Source organism: Euleptes europaea, chromosome 17 (genome assembly GCF_029931775.1).
Source record: "Euleptes europaea isolate rEulEur1 chromosome 17, rEulEur1.hap1, whole genome shotgun sequence".
Taxonomy (NCBI): Eukaryota; Metazoa; Chordata; class Lepidosauria; order Squamata; family Sphaerodactylidae; genus Euleptes; species Euleptes europaea.
Genome location: NC_079328.1, coordinates 40959169 through 40977055, shown reverse-complemented (window position 1 = coordinate 40977055; position 17887 = coordinate 40959169). Strand labels below are relative to the sequence as shown.

The 17887-nt window shown below is 44.9% G+C and overlaps 1 protein-coding gene across 2 annotated transcripts in view; it reads right to left on the bottom strand.

Moving 5' to 3' along the window:
• Window positions 1–17887, bottom strand: part of PHKB (phosphorylase kinase regulatory subunit beta) — a 152886-nt gene that overhangs the window by 24585 nt on the left and 110414 nt on the right. The window contains exons 19-25 of one of the 2 annotated variants that reach the window (XM_056862527.1): window positions 17597–17679; window positions 17403–17493; window positions 9899–9960; window positions 9554–9716; window positions 8281–8362; window positions 6507–6564; window positions 3725–3815 (exon numbers count right to left, since the gene is read on the bottom strand). In XM_056862527.1, coding sequence (XP_056718505.1) covers window positions 3725–3815; window positions 6507–6564; window positions 8281–8362; window positions 9554–9716; window positions 9899–9960; window positions 17403–17493; window positions 17597–17679 — 630 coding nt within the window. Of the gene's footprint in view, window positions 1–688; window positions 780–3724; window positions 3816–6506; window positions 6565–8280; window positions 8363–9553; window positions 9717–9898; window positions 9961–17402; window positions 17494–17596; window positions 17680–17887 lie in introns of both variants that reach the window. The other variant, XM_056862526.1, reaches the window with a different exon arrangement.

Here is a 17887-nt window from a genome sequence, read left to right as displayed (position 1 = left end):
TCTTTCAATATTGGGTCGAAAGCTGTGCAGGCCCAGTAAATCTCCCTGAATTCTCATGACATCAGAGTGTTTGGGCACTGTTTTGGCTGTCTCGGGAATGTCGTCCCGCCGTGAGAAGTTTGCCTCATGTTCTGTTGTCTCTCTGGGGTGGTCTGGGCAAAGAGGTCAGTTCCCTCGGCCTAGCATCAGGCATGCTAGGGGGTGAAGGAAGTGACCTTTCTGTCGAGGCCCCACAGCAATGTGTCCAAATGTCTCACTGCACAATAAGATTGCCAAGATAATCAAAATGTCTCCTGAACTATCACAAGACAAGGGAAGTTTGGGAAGAACTAATGAGTGCACGTGCCACGTGGTACTGAAGAGGAATAGAAAGATGTGGAGGATATGATTCAACTCTTGTCTGAAAGGTGTGAGATGAGAATGGAGAGGGTGCAGAGGATTTGGGAGTGCCTCCTTTCTTACACCGTTGAAGCAGAAGCTTAGGTCGCCTGGTGGGAGAAGTGACCCAGGGTTACACTGGCCCAGTGGCAAGGTTTTATATAGCCTCAAAAGTTTTAGTTATTATCTAGAGCTGATTGAGCTATGTCTTGAAACACATAAGCCTCCTACAACATACTGTGCAAGAAGCTTTGGACACCAAAGCTTGTGTTCTGCCTGATTTAAGGATTCCAAAAAATAAAGGACTTACCTGCTTGCCCTGAACTAAAACATTAGTAATAGACGGTGCAAGGCTGTCCACTAGTTTACATAAAATGCTTGCTGCGAAGCGCACAAGAGACCTGGGGGCAGAAAACAGAGCAATCCTACTGGATATCAAATACTAGTTTAATGAATTCAAAAAAGAGGATTGAAAACTTGTTGTCATATCTGATCAGTTCCCAAATGCTAAACATCTAAATATGAATGGTATTTTTGAACTTGAGATGTCACTTCCTAAAAGGTTTCTTTTCTTTTTTTGGAGGCTAAATCTTGAATTATTTAAATTACTGAAGCAAGAACACTCTTAATGGCCATGTTGGGAGCACAGTTTGAACTCATTAAACTGCATACTACATTATAGGCCACTGCTGTTCCTTTCTCTGACATGACGGGAAGATCGGCTTGATACAATTATGAAAGCAAAAATTTTTTAAAAAGAAATAATTTTTCCCCCCAGACCGTCTTGACAAATTTGCATTCAGTAGAAACTCTCTCCAGGTCCTGTCCCAATCTTGCAAAGAAAATCAAAGTGCTTAACTTGCTTAATTTCTTAAGTTAAAAAATGTGTTTGGAGACAGACAATAAAGGCTTTCTGCCATGAGAGGAAGTACAGAGCAGGCACAGTGTATTTACTGCCATCTGACAATCTTCTGGCCTGAAAAATAAAAATATTTAAATGCATGCCATTCGTATTGTGTGTAAAACACAGCTTTCGGCGGACAAAATTTGGTGGCCGTTTGCCAAAGACGGCAAGTGTTAATGGTGGTTTCGGACAGCCCGTTCCGACATCCATCATATGTAAGCTTACCTCCCCATTAATGGGTACTGGAAGAGACATCATGGAGTCAAGGTGAGATGTACAATACGGTCCATGACGAAAATTATAACTGACCAGGTGATCATTGGGATCATCGTCTGAAACCCCACTTCTTAAAATGAACAAGATGCACACATACTGACAGACAAAACACACTCCCAGCAGGGACCCATGATGCATCTGCGGCTGGACTGTACCACTTCAGCCTGCAGGTGGGGGGAAATACTTGAATAGAAAAAACTTCCTTGCAAAACTAGCATGCTGGGCAGATACCTAGGCTAGAACCCTGCTCCTTTACACGCTACTTTTGTATGTGCAAGGAGCTTTGCAACTGTGAGGAAGCGCTCCAAAGTTCGATCTCGTGCCGAGTCTGAAATGGCACAGTCCTGCAGCAAATACATCACGTAGAGCTACTGATGAAGTGCAGCATCCAGGACCAGAGGAACATTCTGTGCACGCCGGTGTAAATAGCCAAGGGATGGGGAAAAACAAGAAATGTGTAAACTGCTTGGTTTTAAAAAGGTCTGCCGCTTTGAGTATTTGTCCAACTACTCCTACAAAGGAAACCAAACGTAAACTTTGCCTCTGTTTTCTGAGGGTCAAAACAGATGAGATGCTGGAAGATCAGAGCATTTTATCGTCAAACAGCAGCTGTGGGAGAGCTAGCTTCCTGTTTGCCCTTTTCTCTCCCTTCGAAAGGATGCCCCGTGGCTATGTTGTGGCGGCCAAGAGTGCTTTCTATCAGCTGTATTTTGTTCACAAACTCTCGCCTTTCTTAGACTCAGTCAACCTGGCCACGTTAATCCAGGCTTTCGCAACAGCACGGCTGGATTACTGTAATACAGTCTACATTGGGCTGCCCTTGAAGACAACTCAAAAATTACAACTGATTCAAAATGTGGCATCCACGTTATCGTCAGGGGTTAGGCAATAGGAACACATCTTGCTTATTTTAAAACAGCTACACGGACTGCCAGTTTGTTCCTGAGTTCAATTCCAGGTGCTGGTTATGATTTAGGACCCGCAGATCTAAAGGTCCGTCTCCTTCCATATGTCCTTGTGCGCCAACTACTGTCCTCATGTTGTTCCCTTGCTTAAGGTAGCCTGTGCTTTTCACAGTGTGTGTGTGTTAAGTTCCGTCAAGTCACTTCTGACTCATGGCAACCCTATGAATCAATGTCCTCCAAAACCTCCTCTCGTTAACAGCCTTGCTCAGATCCTGCAAACTGAAGGCCGTGGCTTCCTTGATAGAGTCAATCCATCTCTTGTTGGGTCTTCCTCTTTTCCTGCTGCCTTCAGCTTTTCCTACCGTTATTGTCTTTTCCAGTAACTTTTGTCTTCTCATAATGTGACCAAAGTACGATAGCCTCAGTTTAGTCACAGTAGCTCCCACCATATGGAATAGGCCACCTGAGGTGGTTGCGAGGGTACTCTCCCTTCATGATTTTTGGAGATCCTGCAAGGCTGCTTCATTCACTGGGGCTTTTTAACCAAGTTTAGGCTGCAGACCTTTTGGGGGAAGGTAGGTTTTGCTGCATTTTGTATGTTATAAATTTGGATTTATAAGCTGCCTTGGATTTATAAGCTCCCTTGCCCTCAATCATAATCCATCATGTAGCGTTTTCAAGGCAAGAGACGTTCAGATGTGGTTCGCCATTGCCTGACTCTCCGTAGCAACCCCAGATTTCCTTAGTGGTCTCCCATCCAAGTAGCAACCAGGGCTGATCCTGCTTAGCTTCTGAGATCTGTTATATCCAGGTAAGGGCAGAGACTGGGAACAAGTATTTTAATAAATAAACAAACACATCCAGGAAAATATCCTGAATCCGATCCATGCTCCCCAGCCCCCACCTTGCTACTTTGCTATAAAGACTAGAATTTCCAGCATCTGATCTGCCTCGATCTAGAAACAACAGACATACCAGAATGTCACATTTCACATTTTCTGAGACTGGCTTTGTAGCCAAGGCATTAATTTATCAAGAGTTAATGAACGAGCGGGGAAAGATCCCACTAAGTTAGCGCAAAAAAAAAAAAAAACCCATCAACCAAATTGATGCTAGCATCTGTGACCCACGGGTGTGCACTCCTTAACAACCCAGAGCAAAGCGTCTCAGGACCACAACGTCAAGCGACAACCGTCAAAATGCAAAAGAAGCTGACACATCTCGAGCAGCACGGGTTTAGGCCTCCGGGGGGGCACTTTACCTGCTTGCCGTGTACGACCAGGGTGGTAATGTGGGGGGCTAAAGAGGCTGCGAATTTCTGAATGTACACCGCACTGCAGCGTAGCACCAACCTAGACACGGCACATGACAGTGATGAACGGGCAATGAAAAGGAAGGCTCTTTTCCATATTCATGCTGTACAAAAAAGTTCAGTTACTTTTGAGAGCAGTGTTCAGCGTGGTTGGGGGGGGGTACAGTTGGATTTTTGTTTTAAGACAGAACAAAACCCCTCCACTGCAAGAGTTATTTTGGGTGGGGTACTGAACGGAGAAACGCAGCTGGTTTGAGAAATGGAATTTAAAACAAACAAACACCAAATGCGGTGTGCAGAATTAATTAACAGCGCTTTGAAAGAACATCTTTGCACGTCTCGCAATTGACTTATGGAATTCTCCAGCGTGGGATCTGGTGATGGCCACTAGGCAAAGATGATCTATTTAGATAAACTTGTGGCTAGGTCACGACATTTAAATGGGACCTCAGTGGCCAAAGGCAGTATTATCCTAAATGCTATGACTACAGAACAGGAGATGGCTATCCACTTCATGCCCTGCTTTGTAAGCTGGAGTATCGGATCAGGTTCAAGGTGCTGGTTTCGACCTTTAAAGCCTTACACTGTCTGGGACCTTCGTATCTTTGGGACCGCCTCTCCTGGTATAAGTTGATAACAACTTACTGGTGGTCCCTGGTCCTAAGAGTATGCGGCTGTCTTCAACGAGGACAGGCGCCAGCCTGGTATAATGCTCTGTCTCGTGACAGAAGGACCCTACGGGACCTTAAGGAGTTCCACAGGGCCTGTAAGAGTTATTCCGCCAGGCCTATAGTTGAGGGCAGCCGCAGATACTACACTACACTTGCTGGCCTCCCTATTCCCCTCCCCCCCGTCATATTATACGCTGAAATCCATCTGAGGGGTGGCCTGCCTCGTTGCCCAGTCAAATCAGTGGATACTAGAGTGCCATTTTGACTTTTTGTTTTAATTGGAACGTTATTGTCTTTATTGTTTTAAATTTTGATGACGGTGATGTTTTGAGGTATATTTTAAATCATGTGACCTGCCCTGAGCCTAGCCTAGCCAGAGAGGGCGGGTAAGAAATCAAACAAATAAATAAATAAGCTACTCAGGGGCTACCTGAATGGCCATTGTTTTAAAAAGAATACTAAATGGGGATAGTCTTGCTTATTGACTGGACAGGTGGTGGAAAGTGCCGTGAAGTCATAGCCGATTTATGGTGACCCCATAGGGTTTTCAAGGCAAGAGACCAACAGAGGTGGTTTGCCATTGCCTGCCTCTGCATAGCAACCCTGGACTTCCCTGGACTCCCATCCAAATACTAACCAGGGCCGACCCTGCTTAGCTTCCAAGAGCTGATGAGATCAGGCTAGCCTGGGCCATCCCAGTCAGAGTACGACTGGGCAAGTGAGCGCATATTTACTTTATTCTGACCCCAAACTGAAATGGTTTTCCTGCAGAAGATTGACCCAGTTCTTTTCTTAAATGGCTGGAGGTGAGAGAAGGCAGGTATTGAACGAGCCTGATCCCAGAGCAGGAGAGCCAGACTAGGAACACACACTCAACGGCATCCTATTTTACCACCTCTGGGTAAACATCTAAGATATGGGAGCGAGGCAATGATATGGAAGAGGTGGGACTCAAACTAGATAGGAAGTGAAGATTACCACTTATAAAAGCTTAGCTGCAAATTACATTTAATGGGAGACAAGTCTCCCCAAAAAAGAATAGGTCCCATCAAATTTCACAATGTCTGTGTTCTGCAGTAATCATGGGGATTTTTTTTTAATTGCAGTGTCTGCCTAATAGCACCTTGAATAGCACAAAATATCCTATTATCACAATGACACTCTTCAATAGTTTTTTGCCCTCTCTTTCTCTGAAATGGCACTCAAGTCTTATAATGCGGTTCCTTGCATGGATGCTCTCAGGGCTTAATCCGGGCCGGTCCTGCCATCTATTTTCAGTGCCACCGCTCAATACTGATGGAGGACAGACAAAAGGGGGGAGAGTTATAAAATGATGAATGGTGTGGAGAATGGGGATCACGAGCCATCTTTTCTCTCTCTTTCATAACATCCGAATTGGGTGACTGGCTGCAGATTAAATGGCCAATGAAAACTACTTCTTCACGCAAGGCATTATTAATTCACAGACTCCGCTGCCACAAGATGGCCTCCAGCTGCGATGGCTTGAAAAGGGAACCAGGCAATTCAGGGACGAGAGGGTTTGCCGATAGCTGCTAGCTATGACAGCTAAGTGGAACTTTCATCTTTAGAGGAGGCGCACCCCTAAATATTGGCTTTTTATGCAGGGATGTTTCCCCATGGTCACCCCCACCGACTGCTGTGGGGCTTCCTTTTAATTAGGCACGCCTTTCCCATCTGTCAGAGGAATCCTCGCTCTCCCCGTGCGTTTTGCCCCCATTTTCCAGATACTGGCTAAAACAGCATCCGGAAAATATGAGCAAACCATGAGGGGAGAGCAGGGCGACCTCTGATGGGCGGAAATTGGGACTTATTAACAAATATTTCCAGCAGTCTGCTAAAAATAACAATAATCAAAACCTACGTTATTAACATCTGTCCAACGGCATCCCCAAACTATGTCTTTCCTGTGAAGTTAATATAAACATCTTGCAGAAATATAAACCATCTTGCATAAAATGAGGGTCAAAAATTGGTAGCAGGGACTTCAACATCACTACATAACGACACTAACAGAAAGCAGGAAGATACTATATACAAACCAGAGTTTTTTGCTGCCAGCTTTTCGATAGATTCTTTCAATATGATCAGAGACGGTACCTAATTCACAAAGAACAGGCAGAAACAAAGAAAGAAAGAAAGTTTTAAATTGCAACAGCGTAATGAGTTTGACCTGTTTTGTTGGCTCATTTCAAAGCCAGAGCACAAGGGCAGCGCTATATGCTAAGACTGCATTCAGGCAGCAAACTGCGGTTAAAATGTTCATGAGCATGACTTGTTGTTGGGCTAGCACATAAGCCTTGATCCTCCTTTCTGACAAAAGACACAATTAAGGAAGCCTGGTTGGAAACTAACTCTGGATACCTGAGATGTACAAATGCAGACAGCGATCAGCCTTCCCCCACTAACTGGAATGTTAAGCCTTAATTACTCTCCAGGTTAGAATCCCAGTTAGGGGAGGAAACGGAAACTCGGGTTAACTCATGCACCTGCGTTCACACACCGCAGCTAGCCAGATTTAGGTCATTTATGCACAGGAGTTTTACCTGAGGGTCGTTGTTCGCCGGACCCAAACTCTCCTGCTATTGTGCTAGCAGATTTGGTTGAATCTAATAGTAAGCTCTTACCTGCACAACTATTTAGGACTGTGCTTCATGGATTATTTTGCTGGAATGTATCAAAAAAGACAAAAATGCAACCCATTCTACTGACTTGACAAGCGACTGAGAACCCTACTACAATATTTAACTTTTAATTTTATATTTGTTTTACAATTTTATCATTTGCATTGCATTTTATTTTTTAATGATTTTTTTTAAACCTACGAGCTTTTTATAAAACAAAAAGGAAAGGGACAACTTATATTGTAAGTAAAATACAACTCTCTCTGGCCCTTGGTAAGGTGTTCTGTTCCTCAAGTGAAATATTCTTTGAACACTAAAAGCAGAAGAAGCACAAATCAGCTGTGCTTTAGAACTGTCGCGTGAATTTTTTTGGAGAAATAGTTACAAGAAAATTAGCAATGCCCTTTATCATATGCGATTACCAATATGTTTTGCAGTTCTGAGTGCCTTAAAGAAACATGATAATGAAATAGGGCTCGCTAAGCAGCATATATAGTGCATAAAAATAAAAAGCACTGCTGGTGTTAGGGCTCCATATTTGTTTCATTTGGAAAAGCATTCTCGGAGAAAATTGTAGCTTGAAATATGGACACATTAATTTTTTTTCAAATTCAATAAATTTGGGGAGTATTTTATATCCATGGATTGAATCTCTCTCCCTTCTGTTGTGCTTCTTTGAGGGATTCACTCTTTTTTCTCTAAACTTTACTAAGCCCTACAACAACATTCAAAAATTTTATATATATATAAAATATACACTCACACATACACATATACACACACACATACACATAAAATATACACACACACATACACACACACACACACACACATATACATATATATCATTCAAGTAATATATTTACACATAAAGCACTTTGCATGTTCCACAGCCCAGGATGATCCAAGGCAATAAACTGGCCTTCCAGCTTCACCTTACTACAGCAAATGGAACCTACTTACCCTCAAAGTATGTGCTCAGAATTATAAGCAGGAAATGTACGACAAGCAAACAATGAAAAAGAGTTAATACATTTAACGGTTCATTCCGCTCTACAGTGTACGAACGTACGTTTCCCATTTAAAAGAGAAAGTGCACTAATGGAGAGGAAAATAGCAACACAACTTCCAATGTGCATGCCCATTATTCATGTTCTTCAGTATCTGTGCAAACACACCTCTGATAACATACCTTCCTTGGTGATGAAATTCGGGCCTTCCCGTTTGAGCAAAATGTTCAGCAGAATTGCTTGGCTTGCTAGGCAGTTGCAGTCCTGGCAAGGAAGAGCCATCCAGTGTAAGTAACCGGTGGGGAAATGCCATTTGTTACGAGCTTGAACATAACATTGCTTTTTCACTAGAGATATATACACACCACATGCGCTGGCTCCAGCTGGAGTATAGGACCAGGTTTAAGGGGCTGGTTTTGACCGTTAAGGCCTTACATGGTATGGGATCCTCATATCTTCGCGACCGCCTCTCCTGGTGCACCGGATGTTACGTTCTGGTGATAATAACTTGTTGGTGGTCCTCGACCCTAGGAGCGTGCAGCTGTCCTCGCCATGTCATGATGCATACTTATTCTCTCAGGGATCAGAGGGGCATGACTATTCTATTAGGTGTTGTGGAACACAGGCAGGACGGTGCTGCTGCAGTCAACCTCTTGTTTGTGGGCTTCCTAGAGGCACCTGGTTGGCCACTGTGTGAACAGATTGCTGGACTTGATGGGGCTTGGTCTGATCCAGCACGGCCTTTATTATGACAAGAGCCAGGACTTTTTCGGCCCTGGCGGAATGCTCTTCTTAGCGACATTGGGGCTCTGTGGGACCCAAAATAGTGCTGCAGGGTCTGTAAGACAGAGCCTTTCTACCAGGTCTACAATTCAGGGCAGCCTCAGGTGTTATCAATGCTGGCCTCCCTATCCCCCCACCCCATTTTCTGGTAATTGATGCATTTTCATCAGAGGAGGGCTATTCGCCTGCCTGCTGCGATGCAGCGGATGCTGTAGGATTTGTACACCATCTTGGGTTTTAATAATTTGTAGAGATTGTATTTTACTGTTTTAATTTTTTAATTGTTATATTTATACGTATGCTCAATGATTTTATCGTTGTTACCTGCCCTTTGGCCAGGGAGGGTGGGTTAGAAATCCAACGAACAAACAAATAAATGTTATTTTGAAATCACTACCAAATTTCCAGTGATGGAAATTTAACAGAGTTTGGCCGAAATTCAGGGTTTGGCCGAAATTCAAGCATGAACTATAAAAAGTGCAGAAGGGTGGAAATGCAATTGTAAACCTGCCATTTTCCTTAGACATCAATTGTGTCGGAAACTCGATACAAGCACACTTAAAACTTGTTTTCACCTGCGCCTTGCAAATATTATGCCTCAAAATTATTATGAGTTGCGAATATTACACCTCAAGGGAGAAGAGCAGACTTCAGTTTCTTCTATATACGTACATTCAGTTTCTGAAGAATCTCGTAAGTTGACCTGTTTTTCCAGTCCTTCACATTAATATCTGGCTGTTGTTCCAACTCAGTAACATTCGGTGTGCTGGTCTGTCTCTTGACTTTTGAATGTTTTGGAAGATCAAGCTCTTCGAAGCTCTTGAACTCTGGAGGCCTGCAGAAAGGAATGATTGAAATTTCCAAAATCCACAGCTCGCTTCAATGTCCAAGCTTTGCAATTTGATTTTACACGCTGGTGGAAAACATCTAGAAATGTGGTTTTTACCCCTCTTTAATTCCACTAGCTCAGCACATTCTTTTGTCTAAAAAAAATTATTTGATTCCAAGTATACATACTCATCTGTTTCGCTGATTCTTAGGAAGTCCAGTTGTTCAACCACTGCTCCAGCAATTAATGTCTGAAATGGGGAGGAAAGGGAAGGGGGGGGAGAGAGAAAATAAACTTTAGCAATAATATTTAATAGTGTGTGTTCAGAATGATCCTGGATGAATGTATAAAGGACCTATGCCTCCCCACATACACAAGATACCCTGCCCACAAAATGCTAGTGAATGCTCCCATCTTCAAGCAGAGCGTGGTGTTGTCAGATGGGGAACAGGAGCCTGACATTCTGGGGACCTGCAGGTTGAATTTCTGTATGGGCTACAGGAGTAAGAGTTGTTCAACGTTGGAATCGGTTACCTAGGGAGGTGGTGAGCTCCCCCTCACTGGCAGTCTTTAAGCAGCGGCTGAACAAACACTCATCAAGGATGCCCTAGACCGATCCTGCACTGAGCAGGGGGTTGGACCGGGTGGCCTGTACAGCCCCTTCTGACTCTATGATTCTTTGAATCTCTGCAAAATGGTTTGTCCCTTACTGTTGACACAAGAATTGGCACAGGAGGCTGATCTGACTGGGAACTAAACACATGAACACATGAAGCTGCCTTATACTGAATCAGACACTTGGTCCACCAAAGTCAGTATTGTCTATTCAGATTGGCAGCGGCTCTCCAGGGTCTCAGGCAGAGGTCTTTCACATCACCTACTTTCCCAGTTCCTTTAACTGGAGATGCCGGGGATTGAACCTAGGACCTTCTGCATGCCAAGCAGATGCTCTACCATTGAGCCACAGACCCTCCCCAAACTTCTTAGTTCACACCCACTCAAAGGAGAAAAAGGAGAAGCTCTGGACAGCAACCTTCTCATTTGCTTTCCAGGTTTCCATTTTACCATGGGAGGCAGAGAGACAAGATGCTTCACTTGGGGTTGGTTGCCGGTAAACAAGGAAAGGAACCCAGGTAGGCAGCTTTATCCTGGAAATCAAGATTTACCTCCTCCATCCCTGGGAAGATGCTCTCCATTTTTCTTCTTCTTCTGACAATATGCTGTGCTACAGACAGCACAACAGAGATCCATGGCTTCATCGGTCTGCCTTTGATCCGGCGTTCTGTCTTCTCTCCACCCTTCCAGCTGAATTCTTTGCACAAATATTTATGCTCTATGGCAGAACAATGCTGCCCGCTTTTATTAATATTTTATTAAGTGGGTATTCATTGCTGTTCGTTGCTTTTAATTCAACGGATGTGCAGATAAGGTTCAGATGTAACTTCCAGGGAAAATGTATGACACTAAACCAACCGTAAAGGCTTTGCAGTAGCAAAGAGAAGAAACAAATACAAGTACGGGGAAAAGCTGAACTTACGTAGGAAAAAATATTTTTGAACAATAAAGCCACAACTATAGAGGGACTTGCCTGCGATGGTACCTGCTTGGTTTTTATTGCTGATGATGCCTTTCTGTGTTTAACTTGCATAATCCCTCTAAGCACAAATTATGATGAAAGAATTATAGGATGCAAATGTGAAAATTACTACGGCTAGGACAGGAAACCCTTATACATCTGCAGCCGAAATGCAAGGAAATATTTTTATGCAAATAGCTCATTCTTCCATGAATTTACATCTATGGCGCGCGCGCACACACACGCGCACGCACACACACATATATATATATATAAATCCTGCCATCAGCATACAAATGCTTACACTGAAACTAAATTATGAGCATGCTGTGATTTAGGGGTGGGGAACGTCAGGCCCGGGGGCCATATAAGGCCCGCAAAATCATTTGGTCTGGCCCTTTGTGGGTCCTGGCAGATCTCTAGAAGAGAAGGATCTAAGACTGGTGATCCGTCCCCTTCCACGGACAGGAATAGCCTCTATTCAAGGTAGATATGAGTTTGTTTTGCCGAGAAAAGTAACCCTTTCCCCCTCTTGCAGTCCTTAGCTATGGAGCTGCTAGGACTGCCCAAGAAACTGTGTTAACCCTTTCCCACCTGGGTCGTGGAGAAACGTATTCCCTCTGTACTACAAGAGGGCTGGGGGCAGAAGTGACGACAATGGAGGGGTTAAAGGAGGCAGGGCCAGAATGCGCATGGGGGGGGGGGAGTTCTTAGCCAGTGTGTCCTCTTTTCATCCCTGCAGGTGGAGGTAGCAGGAGCCGGCTGTCGAATCCGGCCCCAACCATACAGAGCAGGAGCAACTCTGGCGTGCAGCTGGAAGGCTACGCCCAGCTGGTGCAACAGACCATCCTGTGCCACTAGGTGGGCGAGTACGCCAACGGTTGGATGCCTGCCTACTTGCCCACGCGGGGGGGTGTCATCTGGGGCAGCTGCCTGCTTGGGGCTTGGTCGGCTAATTTTTAAGTTGATAATTTTGTATGGCCCGCGAATGATGTTATAAATATCCAAATGGCCCTTGGCGGAAAAAAGGTTCCCCATTCTTGCTATATATTCCTTTAATAGATAATGCATTATCGGCATTTCACCATCTCAGTATTTCAGCTTTCCCTCCTTGCTTTAATGAAATGGATAATATCCAAAACACTGATTAATTTAGAGGATTAATTTAGGAAATCAGTGTTTAAAAATCAGCAAAAGGAAAAAGTAGTGTTATTAAAACTGGAGCAGCAGAAAAGAGCAAGAAAAGAGCACCTTCAAGACTTTCTGGCACCCCAGGGGTGAAAGGGGTTAGGAACACCTCAGGAAGGCCTCCCAGGACTCATGGGGACTTGTGCCACTGGAATGCTGCCAGGAGGCAGTGCCTGCGCCCAAGCCGTGGCATCCTGGAGCCAGCGTGGATGCCACCGGTGATGGCGTAAATGCCATTTATCATGGATTAAATGGGCACATGTCAGCGCGGGGTCACACTGGCTCCAAAGGAGCTTGCCCCCCCCCCCCCGCTTTAGGATTGCAGCCCAAGTCTTCACCTGCTGGCGGACGACGGCAACAGAAAGGGACAGACAAATCTCACTGGGGAAAGAGTTTCAGGTTTTGGTGCCATCACCAAAAAGACCCTCTCAGGCAATCTGACACACACACAGGAGCCAGAGAATGCTAATTTGATAAAGCGATGCTATAGCTGTATGGCACTTGTAATATGGACAGGTGGGGATCTGAGGATTTATGGGTCACATATAGGGGTAAAGGAAATAATAAATTAAGGGGTGGCATAGAGCAGCTGAGCTTGAAAGACGCAGAAAATATTAAGGGTCTGAGAGTTGGAGATACAGATGGAACCACAGGGTTGTCAACTTCCAGGTATTAGCTGGAGATCTCCTGCTATTACAACTGATCTCCAGCTGATAGAGATCAGTTCACCTGGAGAAAATGGCCGCTTTAGCAATTGGACTCTATGGCATTGAAGACCCTCCCCAAACCCCGCCCTCCTCAGGCTCTGCCCCAAAAACCTCCCACTGGTGGCGAAGAGGGACCTGGCAACCCTATGGAACTGTGATAAAGAGAATACACATGGAAGCATAGATGCACTAGCAACCCAGTCAATTGGCCCACATCTTAAGCACTGTCAAGGGATCTATCAATAACAGGGAAGAGGAGCTCCTGTTCTGTGGACAACTAGCAGCAAGGAATCACGGTTCTGGATGATAGTCTGATCCTGAATCATGGCGTGTAGCCCGTTTCACCAAAGGCAATGAAGCAGAAGGCTTTGGGGCAAGCCCCAATAGTTTCTACAGCAGCATGTGTGCCTGTGTGCCGTTAGTTGTGGAACTCCCTGCCCCAGGATGTGGTGATGGCTGCCAACTTGGAAGGCTTTAAGAGGGGAGTGGATATGTTCATGGAGGACAGAGCTAGCATGCCGAATATATTAAGTGCTGTGGAACACAGGCAGGATAATGCTGCTGCAGTCGTCTTGTTTGTGGGGCTTCCTAGAGGCACCTAATTGGCCACTGTGTGAACAGACTGCTGGACTTGATGGGCCTTGGTCTGATCCAGCATGGCTTTTCTTATGTTCTTATAGTTGACATCCCAACTCCAGCCAAGTCAGCACTCACGTAAGCAATTTTCATACATTCTAGGAGGATGGAAGCATTAATCTTTCCCGATTCTTCTGCCACACAGGCAGAAAAGATGTTGGGCTTTTGCAAGAAGATGCCAATTTGATGGGCCTTGGTCTGATCCAGCACGGCTTTTCTTATGTTCTTAAGTCACAGCCAATGTTCAGAGACCCCATAGAGTTTTCAAGGCAAGTGGTCTAGAAGAGGTGGTTTGCCATTGCCTTTCTCTGCCAAGTCTTCCTTGGTGGTCTCCCATACAAATGCCGACCCAGCTTAGCTTCCAAGAACTGAAGAGATCAGGCTACATTATACCATTCCACATCCCCTACTGTTGGCAATATCTGTTGCCAACTACTGCAGCACACTATTGGCAATATTTGTTGATCTTCCCCAGGGCTGCCCTTGGGACTGATCAGGAGGCTCCAGCTGGTGCAAAATGCTGCAGCGAGGCTCCTTTCTGGGGCCTTGCTGCGAGAGCACATAACTCAAGTGCTGAAACAACTGCACTGGCTCCAGCAGGAGCATAGGATCAGGTTCAAGGTGCTGGTTTTGACCTTACACTGTCTGGGACCATCGTACCTATGGGACCGCCTCTCCTGGAATGCCCCCCAGAGAGCTTTGCGCTCAGGGAACAACAATTTACTGGCAATCCCCAACCCGCAGAGTATGCAGCTATCCTCGACAAGGGCCAGTAACATCAGGGCCCTGTGGGACCTAAATGAGTTCCACAGGGCCTGCAAAACAGAACTGTTCTGCCAGGCCTACACCTGAGGGCAGCTACAAGCCTTTCCATTATTACAAATTGCTGGCCTCCCCATCCCCACCCCCCCGCAACTGGTTCGGGGCTCACCGCTGGTCAGGACAGCCCAGTAGCTGAAATTAACGCCATCTTGTTTTATTATAATATGTAGCATGAATTTTAAAGTATGTTTTAATGTAGATTGTAATTGATATTTTTATAATTGTGTTGTGAGCCGCCCTGAGCCCGGCTTACCATGAATGAGAGCGGGATATAAATGTAAATAATAAATAAATAAATAAGATGTAATAAGACGATATGATACAACAGCTGGCTCCATTCGCAATACTTACACAGCTCAAAGCATGAAAGAGACCTTGATAAAGACTAGTCCAGCGCCAATCCTGCTTAAAAGGTTGTTAAAATTTTTAAAAAGCTTTTTTTGAGGGGGGGAAGGTAACACCCTTCATAAATAAGACATACAACATAAACAGCAATGATTGTGAAAGAGATAAAACATTCTTCTAAAATGCTTATTAATTATTAAGCGAATCTTTGTGGAGAGGCAGTAAAGTGAGGAGAGCAACTGCCCTCTAAGGACTTTGAAACGGCTCAGCTTTGAAAATAAATTACACAAGGGCATGCTTTGGTAGAGGATGTCTGAGGAAATTCCCATGTGGCAGCATGTCTTTTTAATCAGATAAAATCTTGTTTGAAAAATACATACTAATTTCCCTCTGTGTGTGGGAAAAGTAAAAAAAAAAAAACAACCCCAAAAAGATATCTTACTGCGCATTTTTTTTTTGTCAAAGCATGATTAAAATAAATGAAGCCAAAAGGATCCAATGGAGGGTCCACACAACTTTCTGTGCAGAATTTGCATTCAGACACAGTGTTTCCAATTGTGAACACTGTATCGTGTTTTTGCCCTGCCCTTCTTGTAATGCAATGAGACTCAGTGGCTCGGGAGTCACGTGTGGCTCTTTGACATGCCTACTCTTCTGAACACTGTTGCCTAAGGTGGTATTTGCCCCGTGTTTCAAGAAGGTGGGCACGTCCCTTGCCCAGTGGGTCTTCTCATTGGCAGTTGGTTCCCACCTTGGAACAGCCTAGGGTTGCCAGGTCCCTCCTGGCAACAGGCAGGGTGGGGGGTCAGAGAGGACTTATTGGCAATAGGAAAAGACCTAGGCTGGTGTCACTTCAGGCACACACGGGAAGTGATGTCATCGCATGACTGGTGACCTGTAATGGGCTGGTATTTGGGCAAAAGCTCTATGGTAAAAGCCTTTTTTACCGTGGAGTTTTTGCCCAAATACTAGAGCTTCCTGCATTGCCAGCAATGCTATGACAAGGGTTGCCAGGTCCTCCCTCTCAATCAGCGGAAGGTTTAGGGGGCCACCTGCATGCGATTATGTCACTTCTGGGTTTAGCCCCGGAAGTGCTGTATCACTGCAGCTGCTTTAGTACTCAAACCCGGAAATGACGTTGTGTGCGTGCGGCTGCGCACACGATTGTCACTCCAGAGAAGCCTGCCCGCCGAAACCACCCACCTGGCAACCTGGCAACCCTAGCTATGACATCACTTCCAGTATAAGCACAAGTACAGGGGTCCACAATGTGGCACCTATGAGTGCCAAGGTGCACGCGAACACCTTTACTGGTGCCCACCAGGTGTTTTTCAAAAGTGGGTGGGACCAAGTGGAGCTTCAGCCCAGAAGAGTTTCTGACAGGCCACTGGAAATCTGATTGGCTGTGCAGATTAAAAGGCATCCTGTTCAACAGAGCTTCTGCCTGCTTGATATAATATAACTGTTTATTTTATCACATATTGTTTATTCTTGTATTTACTACTGAATCTTTTAATGCTTTGCAGGTAATACGTTTCATACTATATGTTTACTATGGTATCTCCAATGGAGTCCTTGGCATTAATCCTTCTATTTCATTTGCTGAAATCTCAGTTCTACTTTTTAAAATCCTTTATCTTTATTAATATTATATCATAAAAATATAATTTAAAAAAACAGGGCTTCTGTCTGGACGGTTTAAGAGTTACTATCAGAGTTATACATAACTTCAGTCCCTTGCCTTTGGTGATTGGCTACGCCCCATGCGGCAGCCATTTTGTGGTCACGCCCACCACCCAGTCTCAGAATTCCAAAGGTGCCCGCAGCCTCAAAAATGTTGGGCCCCCTCTATTTAGTATTAGGATAGAATGGAGGAGAACTAGCAACAGTACAATCCTCTCTGAACTCCCTGGAGAAAGGGGCAGAAGATTATTAAGAGTAAAATCCCTTGCAGGATTGCTCTAAACTAAGCCAATGGCAGCCAATGGGCTTGGACTGGAGTCACATTGCCTACAATTGCACTGTGAGAATAGAAAGTCATTCAGACAAATAAATAACTGGATTTCAAATGATGATGTGTGAAAAATAGGGTTGCTAGGTCGCGCAACAGCCCGTCAATCCATCAGCTGGCTCAGGAGTGAAGATCGCGTGTGACGCAATGATGTCACTTTCGGTTTACACCCAGAAGCGAAGCAGCGTGATGGGTCACTTTACCATTCGAACCCCACAAATGCTAGCATTTGGGGGGGTTGAGTGTTAAAGCAGCCTGTCGCGATGTGGCGCTTCCGGGTGTAAACCGGAAGTGACGTAATTGGGTCGGCGCGGCTGCACATGCGATCCCCACCCCAGCTGAACCCCAGAAACCTCCCGGCGGTGGAGAGGGGTGAACCCGGCAACCCTAGTGAAAAATCAGCCTACCTGCAGCCTGTCGACATGAACCTTCACTCCGCCGACTACTCCTTTCTTAAAGGCAGCCAGCATGTCCAGTATTGGATTGAATCTGCTTCCCCTGAGGATGTAAAAACCAAGAAGATCTGACGCTGCACACTTTATGGCAGATAACAGCAAGATAACAGATAACAGCAAGCACTTTAGTATCTGAATGGCCTTACCTGATATTATCCTCCCGAATAAGCACCAGGAACAAGGGGCGGCCGTGCATTTTCCAGTACTGCTTAATGAACTGCAAAGCGTTCTGTATACACGTTAAAAACAAAGAAGAAAAATATGAAGGGTATAGTAAACAGACAACGCTGAGACCTAATAAACTTGCAAAACGGGACAGACTGGGTTTTTAATAGCTCATGGAAGGGGGTCGGGGTTGGCTCATGGGGGAAGAGTCTTGGGGATGATTTGGTGATGTAGTAAATGAAACCTGAGGAGAGGGCAGAATCAGAAACATT